This window comes from Monodelphis domestica, chromosome 2, assembly GCF_027887165.1.
Source record: "Monodelphis domestica isolate mMonDom1 chromosome 2, mMonDom1.pri, whole genome shotgun sequence".
Lineage (NCBI taxonomy): Eukaryota > Metazoa > Chordata > Mammalia > Didelphimorphia > Didelphidae > Monodelphis > Monodelphis domestica.
In genome coordinates, this window is record NC_077228.1 from 442,774,429 (window position 1) to 442,801,575 (window position 27,147).

The 27,147-nt window shown below is 36.9% G+C and overlaps 1 protein-coding gene across 1 annotated transcript in view; it reads left to right on the top strand.

Moving 5' to 3' along the window:
* Nucleotides 1-1,556: 1,556 nt before the first annotated feature.
* The window catches only part of SLC22A3 (solute carrier family 22 member 3), a 154,815-nt gene continuing 129,224 nt past the window's right edge, over nt 1,557-27,147 (top strand). Inside the window, exon 1 of the mRNA XM_001381444.3 lies at nt 1,557-2,236. Within this exon, the coding sequence (XP_001381481.2) occupies nt 1,787-2,236 (450 nt within the window). The 5' untranslated portion in view covers nt 1,557-1,786. The remainder of the gene's footprint in view (nt 2,237-27,147) is intronic.

Below are 27,147 nucleotides of genomic sequence, written 5' to 3' on the forward strand. Positions count from 1 at the left end.
GGGATATGATTGGAAAAGATCACTCTATTGCAAATATGAATAATATGGAAATAGGTTTTGAACAATGATACATGTATAATCCAGCGGAACTGCTTGTCAGCTCAGGGAGGGGAGAGGTAAGAGGGAAGGGAGAGAACATGGATCATGTAACCATGGGAAAATCTTCTAAATAAAAAATTAAAAAAAAAGAAGAGTCAGACATGACTGAAATGACCAAACAACAACAGCTTATGGAGGATTTAAAATCCAAAACAGATTCTATATTTGAACTTGAAGGTAATAAATGGCACTGGAGTTTGTTAAGTAAGAGACTGGCACAGTCGAATCTGTGATTTTGGAAGATCACCTTCAAAAACTCCTCTACTAGATATTTGAGGCCCCTCCACAATTTGGTATCACTTCATCTGTCTAGTTTTCTGGAATCATTCCTTTCAAGCACTCAGCTCTTGTCAAAATGGGCTATTCCCTTTTCTATCTATATCTGGGCAAATTGTCTTCAAAGAATAGAATGTCCTGTTTACTGCTTAAATTCCTACCAGTCCTTTAAAAGAAAATGTAAAAAGTCACCTCCTCCATGTTTTCCCTTAAATCTTGCCTTTCTTACCTCACTTTGACAATGCCATTCCTTCTTTCACAAAGCACTTTGTCTTGTAGGTTTCCAGTGGCTTGTGATGTATACTTATCTGGGTTAATGTTTCATAACTTCTTAGAGTGTCAGCTCCATGAAGCCAAGATAACTTGGTTTATTTAAACTTTCTCTTTTCCAAACCTAAGAGAGAGACAGACAGACAGACGGAGGGACAGAGCACAAGCCAAGAATTAAAGCTTCTTTGGTTATATTATATGCATAGTGCATTACGAGGCTTGTCTGCATACACACATATATTCATATATAGTTCTTCATATAGATATAGGTATAGATACTGATATCAATATACAAGTTATTCCAAAAGTCTTGATGCTTTTTAAAGATTGAATATTTTACCAGAGACCACAGGCTTGTGACTGCATACATACATACCTGCAGATATGTGGACAGTGGCCATAAACTTGTGCCTCTTATATGCTTGTGTATATACAGACAGGGCTTCAGGAATTGGTGAGAAGGAATCAAGAAAAGTAAAGAAGAAACAGTTAGGGACAGGTGAATTGTAAAGGATTGGATTCAGGCTATTGTGGCTGACAGAAGTTAAAGGAAAAGTCAGTCTGCTTAGTGACTGAAAGATAATGAATGGGGACCCAGATTGCTTCTGAAACTGGAGTCTATCGAAAAAGGACTATGCCAGGGCACTGAACCTGGAAGCCACTGGCCAGGGTGGACGCTCTCGGTCCCCCCGCCTCCCACCTCCTCGGGCATACCATGCCCGGGGCAGCAGCTGCTCCTTTAAGCTGGCCACCTGACACGGCCTCTGTCCACCCCTGAAGGTAAGGTTGTGGGCTGCTGGGATGGAAAAGGGAGAAAGAGATTTGATTCTTGGCACGAAGCCAGAGTTGTGAGGTAGGGACGTGGGGGAGGGCCGGTGAGGGGGCGGGAAAGAAGAGGCTTGGGTGCGTGGGGATCACTTGTAGAAAACTGCCTCCAGGCAGCAGAGTTGCACCCAAAGGGTGGGGGAGGGAGCCGGGGAATTATTCCAAAGTTGGAGGAGCTGAGGCGGAGGCTGAGAGTACACAGTAGCCACGCGGGTCCTGAGAAAGCCTAGTAAGGGAGAGAAGCCGCTGCGGAGTTGAAGAGAAGGAGAAGAAAGAAGAGGAGAAGGAAGAAGAGAAGTTTGAATTCTTTTGCACGATGCCCTCCTTCGACGAGGTGCTACAGAAGGCGGGCGAATTTGGGCGCTTCCAGAGACGGGTTTTCCTGTTGATGTGCCTGACGGGCATCACTTTTGCCTTTCTCTTCGTCAGCGTGGTCTTCCTGGGCATCAGTCCGCACCACCACTGGTGCCGGGGTCCCAGCGCCGCGGCACTGGCGGAGCGCTGCGGCTGGAGCCCAGAGGAGGAGTGGAACCTCACAGCGCCCGCCGCGAGCGCCCAGGATTTGGGAGCCCGCTCCGACGGGCGCTGTGAGCGCTACGAGCTCGAAGCAGCCAACTGGAGCAGTGCTGGGGATGCTGCCAATGCTGCGGAGGGGGCTCTGAGCTGCAGCGACCCGCTCGCCTTCTTCCCCAACCGCACGGCGCCCTTGGTCCCCTGCCGGGACAACTGGAAGTACAGCCAGTCTTACCCTTCGATTGTCAGCGAGGTAAGGGGGCACAGACCAGTGGCCTAGCGTCGGGGCTAGGCATAGGCCCGGGGACCTCACACACCCTCTATGGTTGAACCTTTAAGAGAACAAGTGCGCTGGAGTGCCCACACCTGGCGTGCACTTGACTTAGGTCCGGAAGACCTGGATTCAAATGAGTCTTTGATATGAAATAGCGGTGTAGTCCTGAGAAAATCAATTAAACTCTCTGAGCCCTAGTTACATCCTGTATAAAATAGGAATAATAATAGCACCTACCTTGGAATCAAATGAGATCATGTAGGTAAAGTGCTTTGCAAGCCTTCCCTCAATAGATAAATGCTAGCTATTATTATTATTATGGGAAACGACTTCAGGCCCCATGTCAAAAGAGGAAGGGTTGCTGGTTGGAGATAAGAGTAGTTGAGCGACAGACATGAAGTGAAGAGGTGCTCCAAAATGTATATTAAACTCGTGGGTGACCAGCTTGAAGTACCTGTTAGACTCATTTTCCTCTTGTAGTTTTCCCATTTGGATGTTAGTGGGAAAGATGCTTAATTTGATTCCTAAGATTCAATGAGGTGATCCTAGGTGATGAAGGAATGACTTACATTAGGTGGTCTTATACCATTCCCAAATCCAACCAAAGATTTGATGAAATCTTTCTGCTCTCAGTTAATGTAGATGTTAGAGTGGAAATACTACTATCACACCATCATTTTGGAAAGATGGGGCAGCATGGCAACTACACTTTTTACTCACAGGTTTATTTGTGGTTGGAATGGTATTTATGTCATTGTACTCTTCACTGGGCTTCCTCTAGGTGTACACTCCAAGAGTTCCATCTGTCAAAATGCATCCATGCTTCTGCAGCTTTTATTACTGTCTTTTCAAGAGTTCATGCAGAGGATCAATCTTGAATGCAGGAAAAGATTTCTCCTAAGATCTTTAATTGGATTGAGTATCAATGAAGAATAGTGTTAATCCATTGTTATACCACAGTGACTTTAACTGAATTCACTTCCTTTTCCATCACACATTTTGGGAAATGTACTTGCTAGAAAGCTTTCATCTATGTTACTTTTTCCTGCTTTTTACAACAATCTTGCAAAGTATATAGGATAGGCATTAGAGCATTTTACAAATGAGGAAAATGAGGGTCAAAGAAATTAAGTGACTTACACAGCTATTAAGTGTCAGAATGGGACCTTGAACCCTGCCTTCCTCATCCAAGTTCATCTTGGGTTGGAGTTCTGGGGATGGAGCCAAGATGAAGGAGTAACCAAGAGCAGTTCTGTGCCATCATGAGAATCTTCTCTGACCAATAATAAAATACCACCACGGAACTAATACAGGAGTGAAAGAACCAACAAGGAGACAGTGAAACAGCTTGGGTTCCAATATACCTTGGGTTCCACTGCCTTCCTAGGAATAAAATTTATATATTATAAATCACATACTAAGTAACACATGTATACATAGATACTATATAGATGATATAGTCTACTTTGTATAAAAATATTTTGTATGCCTTTCTTGAATCCAAAAGATTCAAGACATTGAACAGAACATTACAATTAATCCAGGATTGAGATATTTGTGTAATAACTCACTGGTAAGTAGTAGTTCAGGACTTACAAAATACTTTTCCTACAACTCTGAAAGGTAGATAATATACGCGTTATCTATCACCTCCTTTTATAGAGATGGAAATAGGCTCAGAGAAATGTAGTCATTCATTCAAATGTACACATCTAGTAAAGCCATGGAGCATTCCCATAGTTTGTTGGTCTTAGCAGATGTTCTTTCCACTACAGGATGCTGTCTGCTAAAAACGAAAAAGAAGTTAGTAGCAATAGCTAAAACTAGTCTTTTCTCATCCTTGCTTACATGGAAAAGCCAAAATCTTGAGCAAGACCTTTTCATTTCTCCCTTTCTCTAATTCATGGAAAGTCAATAGAAGGAACCTACTGAATCTGTGACTTGACTTTCTGCATTGCTTCTAGTTGACAGGAAGGTGCTATTTTAGGAAAGTAATAATTCTGTTTTGTGGATGGTTTTCCGGAGGATTTGATAGTTTATACTGTCTATAGTAATCTGTAGCAGGGCTAGGACTGCCCTTTCCTGTACCTTTAGTGACATGAGTAGCCCTCATCTTTAGGACAGTGGCCAATAAGGAAGTCCTTTATTTATTTTTATTTTTGAAAATTAATTAATTTTTAAAAAAAACCTTACCTTCCATCTTGGAATCAATATTGTATATTGTTTCCAAGGCAGAAGAGTGGTAAGGGCTAGGCAATCAGGGTTAACTGACTTGCCCTTGGTCACACAGCTAGGAAGTGTCTGAGGTCAAATTTGAACCCAAAACTTCCTGTCACTAGGCCTGACTCTCAATCCACTGAGCCACCTAGCTGCCCCCAAGGAAGTCCTTTAGAAGAAAGGCATACTGCTGTTGGAATTCATAGCCTTTGACTTATCCCCTGACAAAAACTCACTAGATAGAGTATTAAAAATAGAGTGATATTTTTTGACACCTATAACTAGGTATGTGAGATGATATTTGTCAGAAGACAAAAATAAAGACAAAAGGGTGAACAGATGGTCAGAAAGTATTGACTAAGCTAATTGACCAAACTAATTATAGCTGAACCTGGAACCAGAAAGACCTGGATTCAAATCTAACTTCAGACATTTACTACATTTACTAACTGAGTGATTGTGGGCAAATCACTCAACTTTGTTTTTTTTAGTTTCCTTATCTGTAAAATGAGCCGGAGAAAGAAATGGCGAACCACTTCAGTATCTCTGCTAAGACAAGCCCAGATGGGGTCAGGAAGAGTCAGATATGACTGAAAAATGAAACAAGGAATAATTCAAGAAAACACATAATTTCTGTCCTTGATTTCCTTTCTCCATAATAATAGCTGGTGTTTATATAATGCTTTAAAGTTTAGATTTAAATCACTTCATGTACTTTGTTTACTTTAAAGTATTTTATTTCCTTGTAGACTCATACTATAATTGCATAGGTAACAAGCATTATTATCCCGATTATAGATGAGGAAACTGAGGCTTCTAAAAGTCAAGTGACTTGCTCATTGTCCCACACCTAGAAATCATAAGTTTCAGGATTTGAACACAGGTTTTCCAGAGTCCAAGTTCAGTGGTCCATACAAAATAGTTAAGTTCTAAAGAAAATTTCCAATTCCTAGAAAATGAATACACTGTACAAACTGTGGTTCTGAAGGTAAGAGTATGTGTGAAAATCCCATGAAGAGTTTCTTTGATTAAGAATGCTTTAAAGCTATTATTTCTATAGGATTAGACATGGCTGGTTATTGTTTTATTATTATTTCTGATATTCTGATAAATATTATTATTTCTGATCAGTTGTATGGTTTTATTTTTGAGCCTCTTTTGGCCTCAACTAATTTATATAACAATGAGAGAGAGATAGTTAAAGAAGACAATTGGAATTCAGGGAAATTTTTTATTTCATGTGTTCACTTAAAAAGCTAATCCAGGTAAGGCTACTTTAGCCTTAACTATTTTCTGAAAGAATTGTTTATAGTATATTTTGAATTATTAAATATTTTAAACTATACATTTGACTTCATTGTTTTCAGTACTTCTCTCAGTGTTTTCATTCTCTTAATGAGGACACTTATGGTTAATGTAGATTTGAATTGAGGCTTTTTTGGTTTGATTTAGGTTTTACATTTTACTTTCACTCAGACCAAAGGAATGACTTCCACCTAAAAGGAATATATAGTTGATTAATTTACATTAAGTTTGAGTTTACTAGGAAACTTAAATTCTTGGTTTCTCAAGAAAGGAGCTATGGATTTTCAAGAATAGTCATAACCAGGAAGGTTCAAAAGTTCTCTGTGAATCTGTCCTCCAACCTATTGATTTAAGGCTATGATCCCTGTTCAAATGTAAATACCTCTAGGAGTCTGTGATCTAAGAGAGAAAGGATTGTGGGGAGAGAGGAGAAGGGCACTGGGTGCCTGAAGAGGGGGAGGAGCACTGAAAACAAAAGGTAAAGGTCAGAGAATCTATGCCAAAGACAAAGTTCACCTGTTTTTTACAGTTTCACATAGGGCTAGGCCTGATCCTGTTTTTTCAATGATGAGACCCTTCCCACCTCTACCCCCAGCCCTTCAAATCAAACACCTATGACTCTTCAAAACTAGAGGCTCTGGTTGTCTCTGCTCAGTTGTTTATCCACCAAGGGATAAAGGAAATTGAGTTGATAATGTGTCATACCCCTGGCAGAATGGACCTCTCCATGTTTATGAAGAAATGAGTTTGGAGAAGGCACCATCCCAAACCACCTCCCCCCCCCCCTTTCCTATCTCACACCTACATGTTGGAGTATACTAGCATGACAACTGAACCCTCAGTACCTTGCTCTGTGTTTTTCATATTCTGGATACCTTAATTTACAGGTATGACTTGGAGTAGGGAAGGAGGCAAAAGGGAGAGTGGGAAGGCTGCCTGCCAGGAGCAATCATTTTTATGGACTGACATTGACAGTACAGAAAAGGCTTTTCTCAGCTGCTCCACAGCTCATGAGTACATCTATGATGTCAGATTAGGGATTCTCCAGGGGCAGCTGGACATACACTCAATCTTCTTTGGGATCAGCACAAAGCAAGAAGGAAGGATGACCTCTCAGAAGTTCAGAAAAGCATAGTATTACATGACATTGTGCTATGTTATCCAAACTAGAATAGAGAAATAAAACATTTAAAAATGAATTCCAACACTTCTCCACTGTCTTCCTTCCTTCCTCTCTTCCCTTTCTCTATATCTACTCTCCTTCCCTAACATACTTATTTTGAGGAATTAAGACCATCCTTAAAAAGTTTCTTATGACACTTTCAGGAAGAAAAATTATTAAGCATTTGTTCATAAGCATTAAGGATGATTTTCTAAATTGGGGTTGGGGATGCAGCAAGTATAAGTTGCAGAGATGTTTTAATTTTCAATAAACACTCCTAGTCATATTCATACTTTGCTTCATATTTAACTTTAGATTCTGTCTACTAAAAAATAAGACAGAAAGAAATGAAGTGAGTCTGGCTAAAAATGGTCCAATTAGAAAAACTTGTATCCCATTATGGTATAATGTGGGTACAAGCTAGACATTTAACACCTTCCACTTGAATATTCATTATCAGTATTACAACTCAAACAGTTGGAAAGTTTTTGCATCAGCATTAGTGAGGACGATTTAGAATGCTAGGCGTGGAGACAGAAAATCCAGAGTTCAAAGACGACCTCAGACATTTAACAGCTGTTACCCTAGTCAAATCACTTAACCCAGTATGCCTTAGTTCCCTCATTTGCACAATGGAGATGATAATACTTCCTGGAGTTATTGTGAGGATAAAATGAAATGTTTGTAAAGGGTTTTTTTTCCATCTAAACCTTAAACTGCTATATAATTGCTAGCTATTATTCCATGTCTACATATCCTAAATCAAGGGGAAGAAGCAGAGGTTGAGGATCTACTTTCAAGCTTCAAAATCTTCATGACTTGGATATTGGCTAAGTTTCAAGTGGGAGGATTTTTTTTAAATGTGTGAGCTACAAAATCTGAACAGTAAGGGTTGCCAAAGGAATATTGACAGAATATTGCTATCTTTTGATCAATAATTTTCTCATTTAAATATTTTTAATAAATTCCTTATCAGATGCTTCCTCCTATCAAATATTCTTCTAAATGCCTCCTTATTGAAGCTAAAAAGTGGTCCTGGTTCTTGGAGGCTAGTTATGTCAATAGAAACCAAATTCTGATGGGAAAGGCTGCAAATATGGTTTCAACAGCAAACTGTGTGCCTTTTTCTCTAGGAACAACTGAAATTAAGCCTTAAGAGGTTTATCCCTACAAGACTGGCCAATGGGTGATGACTTTCTAATGAGTACTTGTGGTTTTACTACTATCTCTACCATCCATTATACTTAAAAAAAAACAACAAAAAAACCCTTACCTTTTGTCTTAGAATCAATACTAGTTCCAAGGCAGAAGAGTGATAAGGACTAGGCAAAGGGAGTTAAGTGACTTGCCCGGCCTCACACAGCTAGGAAGTGTCTGAAGCCATATATGAATCCAAAGTCTCTCCATCTCTAGGCCTGGCTGTCAATCCACTGAGCCACCTAGTTGCCCTCATCTATATTTTTTTTTGTTAATTCTATCTACCACAGGACATGTGTAATAGCTTTCATAGGTTTACTAATAGGTGAGTCTACTGCATTGTCTAACAATAGACTGTGAGTGTAATACTAAATAGCGTGGCTTTTAATTAAGAATAATAAGGTATAGGGAGGCAGCTGGGAAGCTTGGTGGACTGAGAGCCAGGCCTAGAGAAGGGAGGTCCTAGGTTCAAATGTGGCCTCAGACACTTCCTAGCTGTGTGACCCTGGGCAAGTCACTTAACCCCCATTTCCTAACCCTTACCATTCTTTCTGCCTTGGAACCAATACATAGTATTGGTTTGCCAATACATAGTATTGGTTCCAAGAAGGAAGGTATGGGTTGTTTTTTTTTTTAAAGAATAACAAAGTATACAGGACAGCAAAATCTGCCCTTTCCCTCTCCCCTTCCTTGCACAAAAGAATACAATTTCCCAAGAATTTCCCATGTTGCTGTTAAGAGAGAGAATACTGTGAGGCGATTCACATTTGTAGAGTTGCACTCCAGCTGGAATACTTCTTATGGTTGCTTATCCTAGAAGCCAGGAAAGAATACAGGCTTTAGACTAGATTGTTTTTCTCTAAAGTTGATCTTTGCTGTTTCCCTGTTGACATACTACTATTATCTGCTGTTGGATTTTTCTTGCCTTGCTCATGCTACCAGATATTGGAGATATCTACTGTTGCTAGGCTTCTTTGTCCTCCAAAAGACTATTGTATAATATACTGTCCAACCAACTTGCCTAGTGTTGATCTTTTGTAACTTTTGTTGGTCTGAACTCCCAGGCTCACACAGTCAAAAAGAGTTAATAAATATTTATTAAATGACTACTATGTATCAGGCATTGTGCTAAACACTAATAGTACAAGTATGAAAAAGATCATTCTTGCCCCTAAGTGAATATTCTTTTGGGATAAAGTTTGTTTCTTAGGATATTTTTTAAAAATCCATTGTATTTCCTTTAGATGGAACAGAAGCAACATATTTCCATTACATTAAAATATTGCAGTTTGTAAAATTCCTTTTCCTGAAACACTTTTGACCACTTATGAGAGGTTTTTCTTTCATTCTTGCAAAGGCAGAATGGATTTTTTGTTGTTGTTAATCCTCCCATAGGGAGGACAAGTTTGAAATGCCACCTGAATGGTGATGTCTAAAATGAAAAGACCAAACAATTTTTTTCCAAGATGAAAAATAGAAATGGAAGGACTGTGTGCCCTAGCAGAGACTGAATCTGACTCTTAGTAGTCCTGAGCTTTAGAGGGCCTACAGAGAGCAAATAGATGGAACTGGGTAGAGTGTTGGCTTTCCATTAAAGAAGAGTACACACAATATAACATTTGGTGTTTATGATCCTTTGGGTTTTGCCAGTTTCTTCAGTAGGACCATATTGGGTTTCTGGAACAATAGTCTATATCCTTGTAGTTTAATAAAATGTAATCAAATAAAACTTTGTATTCACTTCCACCTTCCCAAAAGATGATAAAAAATGCCCTCTATGAGGTCCATGCTTACATAAACCAGCATGTATCTGTCCCTTTTATGATGAGTATCCAGGTTTCTCTCCAAGGGTATACCCTTTTGCAGTCTTCTTCCCTCACCCCTATTTGACAGCATTTGACTGTCATTTTTTGTGTTGCTCATGTCCAGCATACGCACAGGACAGCTCTGATTTCATAGAGTTATTGCCAACTGGAAAGGTTAAACGACAGCACAAGATGAAAGGAAACATGTGTGGCCTGAGCTGGTAATATATTAAAGAGATTTTGATGCTATAAATTATTGCTTCTGAAAAATAAACAGAGATGAGTAAGGGCTAAAGCTTCCTCTTCTGAAGATTGAATGGAAATTTGTGGGCATTAGAAAGTTGCAGGGGAAATAATTCATAAATTTAGTTTTATTTATTCCTTTTTTTATTCTTTTTTTTAACCCTTACCTTCCATCTTACAATAAAAAAAAGAATCATGTGAGGAGGAATTCACCATCTTCTGGGACAGCTCAATTAATTTTTGCATATCTCTGATTGTTAAGAAGTTTCTTTAGCTTCTTCTAAAATTTCACCCAATATATCTGGTTCTGTCCTCTGTAAAGCCAACCAGGCTCAAGTCTAATTCCTTTTCCACAGATCAGCCATTCATATACTTGAAGACAGCTGTTATATATCCCTCAGTCTTTCCCACTCATTAAATATCCCCTTGTTCTTCTTCCTTACATGAAATAGACTCAAACTAATTCTGGCTACTATCCTCTGAACACTCTCCAGCTTACCAGTGTCTCTCTTAAACTGTGACCACCCATGATTTAACAAAAATACTGAAATGTAAGTTTTACATGGATGCTAATGCAAAATATTAAGTAACCAGGAACTATGGGAGAGGGGAACCTACTAAAACAAATGAACAGGACCCTTTTATGGATAGAGATTTGAGGCCCAGAAACAGGAAGACTCACCTACTGAGTTCAAATATAGCCTTAGACATTTACTAGCTGTGTGACCCTGGGCAAGTCACTTAACCTTGCTTGCCTCAGTTCATCATCTGTAAAATGACCTGGAGAAGGAAATGGTAAACCACTCCAGTATCTTTGCCAAGAAAATCCCAGATGGGGTCACAAATAATCAGACATGAATGGAAATAACTGAACAACAACAATAAATATGAGGACAATGTCCTTTCCTGGAGATACAGGGGAGAAATGTCCATGCTTTCTAGTTCATAATGTAGTAAGTTTACTGACTTACTCAAGGTTGCATCACTAGTTAAGAACAGAATTTTGACAAAATCACTTTTTATAACTACAATACAATTCCCACTTACATAAAACATTACTTCCTCATTCCCTGTACCTTCCATCTCATTCTTCCCCGCCCCCCCCCCATTCTTCCTGCCTCTACTTGGTATCAGGTCTTCCTATCTCACCTACACTAATGCTATAGCCTCCTAGCTGGTTTCTCTGCCTCCATCTCCTTCCTTGTATTCTTTTCCCTGTAGAATTCCTTTTATATGCCTATGTCAAATTAATCTTCCTAAAATGCTGATGAAACAAAACAATTACTAAGAAAACTTCAACGACTTCTTGTTGTTTCTGAATAAAATATTCAATTCCTTATTTGCCATTCAAAGCCTTCCAGTATCTATCCCCAAACTCTCCCTAGCCACGTTTTTCACCATTCTTCTGTGCTCCATTCAAGTGGGAAAATTGTTATTGTTTTAACAGGGCTTGTTTTTTCCTACTTCAGTGCCTTGTTCCTACCATGACCTTTAACTGAAACATCTTTTCTACTTCTCCTCCAACCCTCATCTCCCCCACGTATTCACCTAACAAAATCCCACCCATTCTTCCAGGACCAGCTCTGATGCTACATCTAACATAAAGCCTTCTTTGATAACTCTATTCATTGTGAATTCACATCCTGGTCTCAAAGAGCCTCTTTTGACTCTTACACTGCTCTAACTATGTTTATCCCGTAATGCCTTACAATGACAGTTAGACATACAGATGTAAGATCAGTGCTAGACTATAGGTGCAAATGGCTTTAGCCCACTAAGACTCAGTTTTTTTAGTCTATAAAATGTCTATAATACTACTTGTTCTTGACTTGCAGTATTGTTGATATGGAAAGAGCTTTTTAAACCAGCAGTACTATCTAATTATAATCTGTTTTTTTTCCTCATAGATTTAACTTGTTAAGGACAATGCCCAGCTTATAAATCTTTTTATCCCCCTTAGTCTTTGGCACCAATGTTTCATTTATGGTAGGTAATCAGTAAATATTTGTTGAACAGACAAAATATGTGAATGAATCAATGAATTTGATTTTCTTAGGTATTGAAGGTTTTCAACAGAATATATGGTTGAAATAGGTCTTGGTTGTCATGAAGGGATGTTTTCAGCCAAAGAGATTCTTTTGCATATAAGAAAGATAACCAAGAAAGCTCCAACAGGGAGCATGTCAGCCTCCCTCTTTTTTGTGTGCTCCTTCTCTAGCCAGTTAGGATTGTAGCCAGCTGTCAGATATCTAAGGGCTTGTATGTAACTGAGAACAGATACAGTCTGCAGATTGCTCAGAGGCACAGACATAATCTCTGACCTAAGGTTATTCTCTCTATGTCTATCTCTGCCCCCTCAAAATAGGAATTTTGAAAGGATATGAAATTTTTTCCTAAAGTTTTCCCACTCCTGCTTTTCCATCTGCCCAAGATGTATAACAATATTATTACTTTCAATGTAATGACCAAAGGGTACATGGTAGTAGGTGAATGCCAACAAACTAATAACACAATTTCACCTATTAGTTTAGGCTATTCATTTAAGAGTATACTATTGAAATGGAGAGGGGAAAATAGTTCTTAGTTAAATAGTACTTGTTTCAGACTTAGTTTTTTCACTAAATATAAGAAAGCATCATATTTATAACTGCTACACATTTTTAAATATTATTTCTTCAATTGTTCTGAGTGGAAATGTATTTAATTGGTAGGCACTATAAAACCTATTCAGCTAATTATTGATACTCTTAAAGTTTGATTTCTAATGTAGTTATGTAGTTAAAGTTGTTAGGCAAGAAGGAAACGATTCTAAATGACTTTTTAACATCTGGATTTTTTGGCTAGAAGAAAAGTTCTCATTGTCAGAACCAAGAAAATGCCAATTATATGAAGCAAGAGAAGACTGGAATGGAAGCCAGACTTGTGATTTTGATGAATTTGTATGCTACAAGATAAATACAAATGTCACAATATCCAAGATTGAAACTTAAAGTTTCATAATATTTAAGAACCAAGGCTTTTGAACTATGGTATTATATATAAAAACATGTTAAATTGGCAAGAACTATAATTGGTTTTTGTAAATAGAGACCAACAAAGATTAGTTAATATAGTGAAATAAAAATTTATTATTCACAAATTTTAGGTCAATATCTTTTTGCCATCATGAGAAAGTTATCAAAACATGGATAGATTTATGTAATTTTTCAGAGGCAATTATCATTATCCTTTCTGAATTGTTTTGAATACCGAGTTTTCCATTTCTTTATGTAAAATGGTATAATTTGTGATAATATCATTCTCAATTTAAATTTTTAAGATTTCCACTTAGCTTAGATGCTATTAAGATCTTTAATAAAGTATAAATGTCAAGATTAATATACACAATTGATGTTCCCATGCTCCTTATTTCAAATCTCTTTACTCTTTCCTAACCTGCCCTGCCTATATCCAATCAATTGCCAAATTTTGTATGAATTCTCCTCCTAGGAGATCTCTCATATCAGATTCCAGAACCTACATTTTAAAGAAGATGCCCAAGTTAGCCATCTCTTCATTTCTTTTCAGTGTGCAATCCTGATTCCCTTGACTTTCTCTAGAATGCTACACAACCTTCTTCACCCTGGAAGCTCATTCTACCCTTGGACTTCTCCCATTGTAAGGAAAATTACTTTCATCTTTACAGCCTGTCCTTCTGATTGGCTGATTCCTCCCAGATTCTGCATTCTTTAGTATAATAGTGGTACCAGTCATTCTTCACCAGTCTGCCCTCCTAACTCGGACTTCTATGATGCTGCCACATGAGGTACCTTCATCTCTCTTCTTTATTAATAAACTCCTCAAGGGTCAGGATTATCTGTTCTTTCTGCATTATATTCTCAATGCCTTTTTATATTTGCATTGATATTCTTTTTGCATATTGTATCTTTTACATTCATATTTTGCATTTGTAGTTTAGTATAGTGCCTGACAAATAGTTCATGCTTAATAAATGCCTGATGACTTGACATCCTATGCCTTCTTTTCCATTAATACCATCAACATGCTAAATCAGGTCCTCATCACCTCTCTCTCCTGGGATAGTACAACAACTTCCTAATTGGGTTCCTTATTCCCAATTTCTTCCCTTTAGAATTCATCATCCTTAATTTAGCTGCTAAATTTATTTTAATAAAGCATAGTTCTGATCAGGACACTCTGCTGCTCATGAAATTTCAATGGTCTAGGATTATCTCTAGGATAAAGAATAAACTTCCTTCCTTTGGCTTTTAAAGTCCTTCGCGATCACTCCCATCTATCTATCCAGACTGCTTATACATTACTCTTCCTCTTACACAATACATTACAGACAACCTGTCCTACTTGTTGTTCCCTATTTACAACTTTTCCAATTCTTTCCTCCACACCTTTGTACAAGCTATCTCCCATTTGGAATGTTTTCCTTTCTCATTTCTGCTTTTTAGAATCTCTAGAATCTCTAGAATTTCCTTTAAAGAGACTTTTTCTGATTTCTTTAGCTGTTATCCCATAAATTCAGCCTAAAATAATTTTGAATTATATACAGTGTACATGGGTACACTGTATAAATACACATATGTGTACATATATAAATATACAATTTTAAACTTATCTGTGAATATTATGTCCCCTTCAGTAGACTGTAAGTTTCCTTTCTCTTTGAGAAAACAACAAGATTGAAATCAGTCAAGATAGGAAAAATGACTCCTCTATCCCATCCCTTGAGCCTCTCCTATCTTGTCCCCTGTGGAAATAAATTGATAATTCCCCTTGATTTGAGAGCTTATATTTTCCCACTGGTACCTTTGCTAGCTCAGTTCCTTAAATATGATCAATACATTTTTTTCAAAGTTAAAATCTATAATGGAAGACACAGCTTCAGCTACCAGTAGCCCAACAAGTCTGGGGATAGGGCTGGGCTGGGACCAGAGATTAAGAGGAGGATTCAGGAGTAGGAGCAGGCAGTATCAGCAACAGCAATGCCAGAAGCAGCAGCGAGGAACTGAGGAACATGGACAGATGGGCAAGAGAAGCAGCTTATCTCTTCTTTGCCAAGAGACCCCCTGCTAAAAATATCCTGGCCAGTAGGGAGGGCACCTGGGCAAAAACGAAAAGAAAAAACAAACATAGAAACTGGCCGGAGCAGGGTAGCAGCTCCAAAGAGAGGTTGGGTGGGTGGGTGAAAAGCCTTGGCAGGAGAAACATGGCTTAAAATTTATCTAGGCTATCTTAAAAAAATGAGAGTTTTTCTCATCCCTTCTGGTTGCCAAAAACTGTGAAAATTAAAATTAATGTCAATAATAAAAATGTCATATTTTTGGAAATTTATTAATGATCATTAGAAATCAAGGAATAAAGAGGATACAAAAATAAAAGACCATGTGCCCATTGCTGATTAACCCATTTAAAAACCCCGAGCTTAGCTTACCACTGCCAACATGCTGGCTGAAAGCCCAAGAAAGAAGTCCAAGATGACCACCCACTCACTAATATCCTCTGTCTATAGGAAGTACATAACAACAGGAAGACAGTAGGATCCCAGGAAATATAGTTCTTTTTTAGGGTAACAGATTTTCAATTATATAGGACCTAAGCTATCCTGCCTTATTGGAGAGGAAAAAAAAACTTTCACCAAACCAACTATATTCAGCTGACCCCAAACCATGCTTTGTATCCCATTCAGTCATCTACTAGGAAGCCAAAACCTATTCAGCATGGTCATATTAGCCCTCCCTCACATTCATACTCTTCCCTCTCTCTATTTCCACATCTTGTTCTAGAAACATTATCAAATCAATGCTACCATCATGCCTGAATGGTTCTACTCAAATCTCTATGAATCCCTATACAAAAATTCCATTTTCCAGGCCCCTACTGTCCTCCATGTGTTGTATCATTCTATTAGAATATAAATTCCTGGAGGGTAGGAACTATCTCACTTGTATATGTATATCTTCAGAATTTAGCACTCTCTTTGACATATAGTAAGCACTTAATTAATTTTTAGCCATTTGTTCTTATAAAATCTAGCTTAGCAAGAGTTAGCGTCTTCTACATGCCTCTTGCCTTTAATGAAATGGGTGACTCCATTGAGATAGTCTTAGATCTGAGTGGGGCATCAAATGCTTCCTTAAATTCTTGAAGAATTTTCTCTATCTTATTTAACCAATAAATCTTTTTTTGTGAGATAGAGGGTACTCTTTAAAAAAAAAAACCCTTTATATTCCATTTTAGAATCAATACTATGTATTGGTTCTAAAGCAGAAGAGCAATAAGGGCTAGGCAAAGGGAGTTAAGTGACTTGCCCAGCTAGGGAGTGTCTGAGGCCACATTTGAACCTAGGACCTTCTGTCTCTAGGCTTGGCTCTCAATGCCTTCTGCGTGGATAATATTCAGATAATTGTTTTTGATCAAATGGCATGGAGAAACCTTTTGGAATTATCACATTTGCAGATTGCCTATTGATGAATGTCTGATTTAAATCTAACCAATAATTACATTATACTTTGTACATTTTCATTACTTAGTGTTAATGAGTTTAGCTGCAAGTTAATAAAATACTTTAGTTATTTGTTAAAAAAAAAATCTGAGCTATCTACCTGTCCTCCTGATGGGGGTATTCTAGAAGGCAGTTTTCTTTCTCTCCCATACCTGAGAAAGAATATTATGAAAGTCATCTGGCCTGGAACCCAGGGAGGTCTTTACTTATTTAGTGTATGTGTGATTGACTCAGATATTTGAGGAATCAGGTGATTGTATCCTATCCATATGGAGGGGTATCTCAGAGAATAACCATTCATTTAGAGATCTGCTCCAATTTTTGCTGTACTTCTCAGTCTCTGCAACATCCTTCTGGTAAACTTTTAAGGCAAGAGATGCCTTGGCATTTGCCTGACCTGAGCGCTGTGTAGAAGACGGACACCAGAAACTGCTGATTCCCTGGAAAGGAGCCAACACAATTTGATGATGTAATCACTGGAAAGAAGATGAGGGATCCAAAATGTGATCAGAATCAGAAACCAAATGCTAAATTGGGTAAAATACCAGAGTGTCTCAGAAGGGCCAGTCAAAGGATCTGAGGAAGTAATGGTAAGTCCAGAATCTGAGAGGTTTTAAGTTAATGTGACAAATGACTGCTTATTTAATGCAGCTTAAGGTTTTGTCTACATGGGTTCCACTAGACCCCATAGAGCCTGTAAACTAGCAGACATACTGTGCATCCCATCCTAATTCAGTAGTAGAGCTACTCTCTAATGACAGGACCATAACTACACTGGGACAATTGGGAATTTACACAATTTAAGGACATCTAGGCTTCAGCTCAAAGCCCCTTCCATCCCCTGTTGGGTAGACTTTTATGTTCCTTATGCCTGTTTTCAGGTTCCCATTAATTCAAAATTTTCTATATTTGGTTCTGTTGAAAGTTTTCTGATGTAGCATGATGAATTTGTTGGAGTCTCCCCTGCCTCTGGCCCCAACTCATTACCCCTATCAACATTTACTAGGGTTTTCATCCCTAGCTTTATTATCTATTTATATGTAGAAAGGAAAGTGGTATAGTAGAAAAATGCTGATTGGAGTTAGGAGAAGTGGGCTTGAATCCAGGCTCTTGTATTTATTAACTATGTCTTCTAATCTCTCTGGGCCTCAGTTTCCTCAATTATAAAATGAAGGAATGGAGTATTTTTTGTTAATTAAAATTTTTTTAAAGTTTAATGAAAGGGTAAAATCTAGATGATGTCTAAGGTCTCATAATTGTAGATTGATACTCAAGGAAATTGTGTGTTGACTGTGGGAAGAGTGGGTAAAGGGGAAGGAGGGAAATAAAGTGATTATTATAACCAAAATAAGAAGAAGAAGAAGAAGAAGAAGAAAATAAAATAAAAAACAAAAAAATAATTGTAGATTGATGATGATGCTAATGGGTAGTACCTTTGGAAGAATGCCTGTTTTTCATAAGAGAAAAAGAAAACCAATTTTGGCTAAAATTTTGTCTGATTTTTTTCTATTATTTAAAAAATTAATGTGTAACTTTCAATCTGTGCTGATTTCTTTTTTCTTTCAGAAATAATAACTTATTAACTAATTAATAGCTTATTTCCCCATATTTTTAGGGGATAATAAAAATCAGTCTCACTGAGGATGAGTCAGAGGAGGAGATAGGAGGGAATCATGTCCAAGAACTGAAATCTGGGCAGATTCTGAAGTAGAGTTGCTGTGAGGTAAAAAAGGAACCAGGGACTACATAAATTCTGGTGGCTAGAACAACCTGTAGTGAGATTTCAGTTCAAGTGTGGACTAGAAACATGTGCTCTTTGAATTCTATGTATGGAATTTTTTCCTATTATTGTTTTCCTGTTAGTATCTTAATAAAAAGTTATTGTGTGTGTGGAAAACTCCATCCAACTTTATCTGGACAGTGTTCATAACTATTCTCTCTTCTCTAGTTTTAGAGAATTTGGAACTATTCTTGAATCATATTTTTTTGTACTATACATTGGTAATTGATTTTTTTTAGTCTGTGAGCAAGACTTTATATTTATACTTATTGCAAATATATGTATAAAATTTGGTCCCTCATATTAACATGTCAGTATTTTTTATAAACAACTTTAAAATTTTTGTTTCTCTTTATATCCGGAACTTGGTGAGTTTTTATTTCTTCCCCCATTAGTCAAAAAAGGTCAGGGCTTTCTTAATTTTTTTTTGGTCACTTATGTATGTATTATTTCATTTTAATTTTTCCTTAATTTAATTTTTCCCCAATTACATGTAAAAAGTTTCCAACATTTTTTCTAAATTTTATTTTAAAAAATTTTTTTCTGTGCTTACATGATTCTTCTTGTTTCCTTCCCCTCTTCCCTCCCCCCTCCCAGAGTTGAGAAGCAATTTCACTGGATTATATATATATATATATCACTCATCTTTTATTATTATTATTTTAAAATTTTAATTTCCAACATTTTTCAAAGAGTATTGAGTCTCAAATTTTCTTCCACCCTCCCTCTCTTCACCCCACCCTTGAGATGGCAAGAGGTCTCATATAGATTTTACATGTACAATCATGTAAAAAATTTCCAATATTAATCCTTTTGTGGAAGGAAACTCAAATACAAAAATTAAGAAAGTTCAAAAAGCTTGCTTTGGTCTGGATTTCTCTGGAAACAGATGACATTTTTTTTATCATGAGTCCTTTGGGATAGGTTTGGATCATTTTATTGCTGAGAATAGCTACCTGTAATATGTATGTATCATATGTAATGATTGTACAGTAAGCATACATGTACATAATGTAAAATTTAGAGCACTAACATACTAAAATAGAGTAGGAATAAACTAACATTCTTAATCTTTCTTAAATCAGGGACAGAGTATAATCAAAGTCGAAAAGGGAAGTTCAAAACTTAGAGAGTCAGTGATAGGGAAAGAATAGAGCTAACAAAACATAAAACACATATATCGTAAAAGTTAAAGAATTTTGATAGCTAGGAAAGTAATGAAAGTATAATATAACATAAGGAGTTAAAAGAATTTTACTTTCGCTAGAGTTTACTAAGATATTGTTACTAGAGAGTTAAGTTAACATTGTTGCACATTATTTAGAGATATTGTTGATCCTAAAAAACCAAGTTATTTAATTGTATCAACCTTTGTAACAAACACACTTACTCTGAATCTCTTCCCTGAAAGTCCATTTTAGCATAGTTTAGGCAGCCAAGAGAAATTAAATTAAGAGTAGGACATAGTCAAGGGTTACGAGATTTTTTTTTTTATTTTGGGAGGGGGAGGTAGGATATAGAATATAGATAGAAAGAAATTTAGTATTAATAAAGTAAGGTAAGTAATGTACTAAACATTGGTGCAATTGTCAGGTTGACAAATCTGCACAAAACAAAAGGGGGAATTGTAAGAGAAAAATCAGATTCAGTATGCAAAAAACCAACCCAAGCTGAGGAAGGGCAAGGAAGACCCAAGATTTCAAAAAAAGAACAGAAGAGCTGAGAGGATTCAAAGTAGTTACTTCACTTCTTCTTGTGAGCCCTCTTGGAGTGGATGGTCTGAGAGGAAGCCTCAGAGACAGAGAGCCTCTCTGAACATTGATCATCTTCCAGTAAACACCAAATTCCTCTGGTTCCAGGACTTTGTAGAAAGCCATCTACTCAGGAAGATTCTCTCTATCCCCCAAGTTGTCCTTGAACTTCTTTTTACAACTAGATTAGATTAGGAGAAAGGACAATCTCAACAACTGACCAAAAGAGGGAAGGGAGGCAATGGCTCAATTCTCTAGAACCCTCTCCTTTAGTCCTTAACCTCCATATTCAACCTAATCTCTGAGGGGACATATTCTGTCCCTCTAAAAGACAGTTTGTGCTACCTTACTCAAGGGGCGGAGAGAGGAAGATCAATCTCTTCCCTTTCTCCATTTCTTTAGCTCCTTCATACCCCTCTCTCTTTAGTTCCCCATTGTAAGTGTAGGTGACCTCATTCTGATCCTATATTATATACCTTATTCCCAGTAGTTCATTTAACAGTGTATTCCTATCAATATGTACAATGTTCTCCAGGTTCTACATATATCGCTTTGGTTCAGTTCATGTAAATTCTTTCCAAATTTTTCTGAGCTTTTCCTACTTAGTCTGGGATCTGTCTGTTTATATTCCTTGACCATTTATCAATTGGGGAATGGCTGGTATTCTTATATACTTAACTCATTTCTCTTATGTATCTGAGAAATAAGGCGTTTATTAGAGACTTGTAAATTTTTTTGTATTATTTAATTGCTGTGTATCATCCTATTTCTTACTACCACCTTCCCCAATATGCCCTCTTTTCTATCATCCCCCAGCCCTTCTATTTATTCCCTTCCCATCCTACTTTCCTATAGGGTAAAAGATTTCTATAACCTATTGATTGTTTATGTTCTTCCTTCATTGAACCAGTTCCAAAGAGAGTAAGGTTCACATGTTCCCTTTCAAACCTTCACCATCTACAAAAGCTCTTTCATGCTTCTTTTATGTGAGATAATTTACCCCATTCTACTTTCCCTTCCCCCTCGTCCCAATGAATTCCTCTTTCTACTGCTTGATTTTATTTTTTTATATTATCCCATCATATTCAACTCATTCTCCTGCTCTCTATTTATGCTTTCTCCTTCTAATTGCCCTAATAATGATGAAGTTTTTTGGAGTTATGATAATCTTCTCCTTATAAAGGGATGTACACAGTTCAACTTTATTGAATATCTTTTGATTTCTCTTTCCTGTTTACCTTTTTATCACTTTCTTGAGTCTTGTATTAAGATGCAAATTTTCTATTCAGCTCTGCTCTTTTCATCAGGAATGCTTGAAAATTCTCTATTTCTTTGAATATCTTTTTTTTTTGCCCAGTTTTGCTGGTGTGACAAGGAAATCACTTTAAAAGACTGATATATATTAATTTAAGGTTGCCAAGGAATTCAGCTATCTAATTCCTAAATGAAAACTCAAGTCAGCAGTCAACCTTTTATGGAGTTTAATTACAAACAGGAGGAAGAAAGGTATTAGAGAGAGAGAGAGAGAGAGAGAGAGAGAGAGAGAGAGAAAGAGAGAGAGAGAGAGAGAGAGAAAGAGAGAGAGAGAGAGAAAGGGGAGAGAAGGGAATAGGGCTTAAATACCCCCTCTGTTTAGGCTGGGCCAAAAGGCCCAAGCCCTTAGATAGCTGAGGCAAAGAAAAGAGATCAGTCCCTATCACTCATGTGACCAAAATGGAGAAACAGTCTCAGGGGCCTCCACCTCCAGCTTCCTTCAGAGCAAGCTTCTCAGAGCACAACCTCTCAGAGCAAAACCTCTCCAACCCCCTTCAGTCCTCAGACCCCGCTATCTTTAAGGAAACCATCCAAGTTCCCTCCCCTCAGTTCTCACATCTACCAATCACTGTCCATGTCTTCCCTGTGCCAATGGTGGCTCTAGCTTAACCCAGGACTGCCCAGAGGTCTGTGGCTTTGCACATGTCTGTTGAAGGTCATATTCTCAAATAATTAAATCTTGATCCTTTGCTGCAGCCCTTCCTAAATCCTGTTACCCTGAGCAGGGTGGAGATTGGAAGTTCCAAGACCTGGTTCTGTCATTCCAAGTATCTCTATTGTATCAATTCTAAAATCAATCATGACTCAAAGAACGTCCTGTTCTTTGCTTAAGCATAGGTCAAAGCCCTTTCCATTGTTCAGCAAAAGGTTTCTGTCCTAAAGTAATCTTAAGAAGGGAGGAGGAGGAACCTCCCATGCCAATGGGGTTCACATTCCAATAGAGTTCCCACTATCAGTAGGAAATTCCCTACAAGCATGAAACCTTCCAATGGTGAAATTTCCAACATTCACAAGTCTAAGAAATTTTAAGGTTTACACTGGGTAAATGATCCTTGGTTATAGCCCTACTTCCTTTTCCTTTTGGAATATCATATTATAGAGCCTCTAAACCTTTAATGTAGAAGCTGCTATTTGTGGCCCTGTGATATCTGAATTGCTTCTTTTTGGCTACTTGCAATATTTTCTCCTTGATTTGAGAGTTCTAGAATTTGACTCTAATATACCTGGGAATTATTCTTTTGGTATCTTGCTTTCACAGAAGGTGATTGGTGAATTCTTCCAATTTCTATTTTGCCTCCAGGATATAGAATATGAGGCTAGTTTTTCTTGATAAATTCTTTAAAGATAATGTATAAGCTTTTTTCAATAATTATCTTCAGGTAGTCCAATAATTCTTAGATTATCTCCCTTGGATTTATTTTCCAAGCTTTTTGTTTTTCCAATGAGATATTTCATATTTTCTTCTATTTTTCATTCTTTTGACTTTTTATGTCTTGTAGAGTCATTATCTTCCACTTGTCCAATTCTAATTTTTAGACCATGAATTCAGTGACTTTTTGTACCTCCTTTTCCATTTGGCCAATTCAGTTTTGTAAAGAGGTCTTTTCCTCAGTAGATTTGTGTGCTTCTTTTCTCATATGGCCAATTCTACCTTTAAAGAATCATGCCTCTTTTACCAATTGACCATTCTGTTTTGTTTTGTTTTGTTTTGTTTTTCATTTCATTTTATTTTATTTTGGTTACAATACTCACTTTATTTCCCTCCCTCCCCTCCATCCACCCTTCCCGCAGTGGATGTGCAATTTCATTGGGTATTACTTGTGTCCTTGATATGAACCTATTTCCATGTTGTTGTTTGCACTAGGATGTTCACTTAGAGTCTATATCCCCAACCATATCCCTTCAACCCCTGTATTCAAGAAGTTGTTTTTCTTCGGTGTTTTTACTCCCATGGTGTTTCCTCTGAATGTGGATAGTGGTTTTTCTTATAGATTCCTCTAAGTTGTTCAGGATCACTGCATTGCCACTAATGGAGAAGTCCATTACATTTGATTGTACCACAGTCATATGTCTCTGTATCAGTCTCTGTGTACAATGTTTTCCTGGTTCTGCTCCTCTCACTCTTCATCACTTCCTGCAGGTTGTTCCAGTCCCCATTGAATTCCTATGCTTTATTATTCCTTTGAGCACAATAGTATTCCATCACCAACATATACCACAATTTGTTCAGCTATTCCCCAATTGAAGGGCATTCCTTCATTTTCAAATTTTTTGCCACCACAAAGACCACAGCTAATGAATATTTTTGTACATGTCTTTTTTCTTATTATCTCTTTGAGGTACAAACCCAGCAGTGCTATGACTGGATCAAAGGGCAGATAGTCTTTTAGCGCCCTTTGGGCATAGTTCCAAATTGCCCTCCAGAATGGTTGGATCAATTCACAAATCCACCAGCAATGCATTAATATCCTAACTTTGCCACACCCCCTCCAGCATTCAATACTTTCCTTTGCTGCCATGTTAGCCAATCTGCTAGGTGTGAGGTGATACCTCAGAGTTGTTTTGATTTGCATTTCTCTGATTATAAGAGGTTTAGAGCACTTTTTCATGTGCTTATTCATAGTTTTGATTTCTTTAACTGAAAATTGCCTATTCATGTCCCTTACCCATTTATCAATTGGAGAATTGCTTGATTTTTTGTACAATTGATTTAGCTCTTTATAAATTTGAGTAATTAAACCTTTGTCAGAAGTTTTTGTAATGAAGAGTGTTTCCCAGCTTGTTGCTTCCCTTCTAATTCTGGATACATTAGTTTTGTTTGTACAAAAACTTTTTCATTTGATGTAATCAAAATTATTGATTTTACATTTTGTGATTTTTTTTTCTAGCTCTTGCTTGGTTTTAAAGTCTTTCCTTTCCCAAAGATCTGACATGTATACTATTCTGTGTTCACCTAATTTGCTTATAGTTTCCTTCTTTATATTCAGGTCATTCACCCATTCTGAGTTTATTTTGGTGTAGGGTGTGAGATGTTGATCCAAACCTAATCTCTTCCATACTGTCTTCCAATTTTTCCAGCAGTTTTTATCAAATAGTGGGTCTGGGTCCTGAAAACTGGGATCTTTATTCCACTGATCCTCCTTTCTGTCTCTTAGCCAGTACCAAATTGTTTTGATGACCACTGCTTTATAGTATAGTTTGAGATCTGGGACTACAAGTCTCCTTCTTTTGCATTTTTTTCATGATTTCCTTGGATATCCTTGATCTTTTGTTCATCTAAATGAACCTTTTTATGTTTTTTTCTAATTCAGTAAAAAAGTTTTTTGGTAGTTCAATGGGTATGGCACTAAATAAGTAAATTAATTTGGGCAGGATTGTCATTTTTATTGTTAGCTCATCCTACCCATGAACAATCAATGTTTTTCCAATTGTTTAGATTTAGTTTTAATTGTGTGGACAGTGTTTTGTAGTTGCATCCATATAGTTCCTGTGTTTGTCTCAGCAGATAGATTCCTAAGTATTTTATATTGTCTAGGGTGATTTTAAATGGAATTCCTCTTTCTAATTCTTGCTGCTGGAATGGGTTATAGATATATAGAAATGCTGATGACTTATGTGGGTTTATTTTGTATCCTGCGACTTTGCTAAAGTTTTTGATTATTTTGACTAGCTTTCTGGTAGATTCTCTAGGATTCTTTAAGTCGACCATCATATCATCTGCAAAGAGTGATAGCTTGGTCTCCTCATTGCCAATTTTAATACCTTCAATTTCTTTTTCTTCTCTAATTGCTACAGCTAGTGTTTCTATTACAATGTTAAATAATAGAGGTGATAATGGGCATCCTTGTTTCACTCCTGATCTTATTGGGAAGGCTTCTAGTTTATCCCCATTGCAGATGATGTATGCTGATGGTTTTATATATATATATATATATATATATATATATATATATATATATATATATATATATATACTGTTTAATATTTTTAGGAAAGGCCCTTCTATTCCTATACTTTCTAGTGTTTTCAATAGGAATGGGTGTTGTATTTTGTCAAAGGCTTTTTCTGCATCTATTTAGATAATCATGTGATTTTTCTCAGTTTGCTTGTTAATATAGTCAATTATGTGGATGGTTTTCCTAATATTGAACCATCCTTGCATTCCTGCCTGATCATCGTGGATGACCCTTGTGATGACTTGCTGGAGTCTTTTTGCTAGTCTTATTTAGGATTTTTGCGTCTATATTCATTAGGGAGATTGGTCTATAGTTTTCTTTCTCTGTTTTTGACCTGCCTGGCTTTGGGATCAGTACCATATTTGTGTCATAAAAGGAATTTGGTAGAACTCCTTCTTGGCCTATTCTGTCAAATAGTTTGTTTAATATTGGGATTGGTTGTTCTTTGAATGTTTGATAGAATTCATTTGTGAATCCATCTGGGCCTGGGGATTTTTTCTTAGGGAGTTCTTTGATGGCTTGTTCAATTTCTTTTTCTGAAATGGGGTTGTTAAGGTAATTTATTTCTTCCTCTTTTAGTCTAGGCAATTTGTATTTTTGTAAGTATTCATCCATATCACCTAGATTGCCATATTTGTTGCCATATAATTGGGCATAGTAGTTTTTAATGATTGCCTTAATTTCCTCTTCATTAGAGGTGAGGTTTCCTTTTTCATCTTGGATACTGTCAATTTGGTTTATTTCTTTCCTTTTTTTAATTAGACTGACTAGTACTTTGTCTATTTTATTTGTTTTTTCAAAGTACCAGCTTCTAGTCTTATTTATTAAATCAATAGTTCTTTGACTTTCAATTTTATTAATTTCTCCTTTGATTTTTTAGGATCTCTAATTTAGTCTTCGTCTGAGGATTTTTAATTTGTTTACTTTCTAGTTTTTTAATTTGCATGCCCAATTCATTGACCTCTGCCTTCCCTAATTTGTTAATATATGAACTCAAGGATATAAAATTTCCCAAGTACTGCTTTGGCTGCATCCCATAAGTTTTGAAAGGATGTCTCATCATTGTCATTTTCCTCAATGAAATTATTAATTGTTTCTATGATTTGTCCTTTGACTAACAGGTTTTGGAGAATCGTATTGTTTAGTTTCCATTTAATTTTTGATTTACCTCTCCATGTACACTTACTAATTATTATTTTCATTGCATTGTGATCTGAGAAGGTTGCATTTATTATTTCTGTTCTTTTGAACTTGTTTGCAATGTTTTTATCCCTTAATACATGGTCAATTTTTGTGAATGTAGCATGTGCTGCTGAAAAGAAGGTATATTCCTTTTTGTCCCTATTTTTCTCCATATATCTACTAACTCTAATTTCTCTAAGATTTGATTCACTTCTCTTCTTATTTATTTTGTTGTTTGATTTATCTAGTTCAGATAGAGGAAGGTTCAAGTCTCCCACTAGTATAGTTTTTCTATCTATTTCATCCTTGAACTCCACTAGTTTCTCCTTTAGAAATTTGGATGCTATGCCATTTGGTGCATACATGTTGAATACTGATATTTCCTCATTGTCTATACTGCCTTTTATCAGGATGTAATTACCTTCCCTATCTCTTTTAACTAGATTTATTTTTACTTTGGC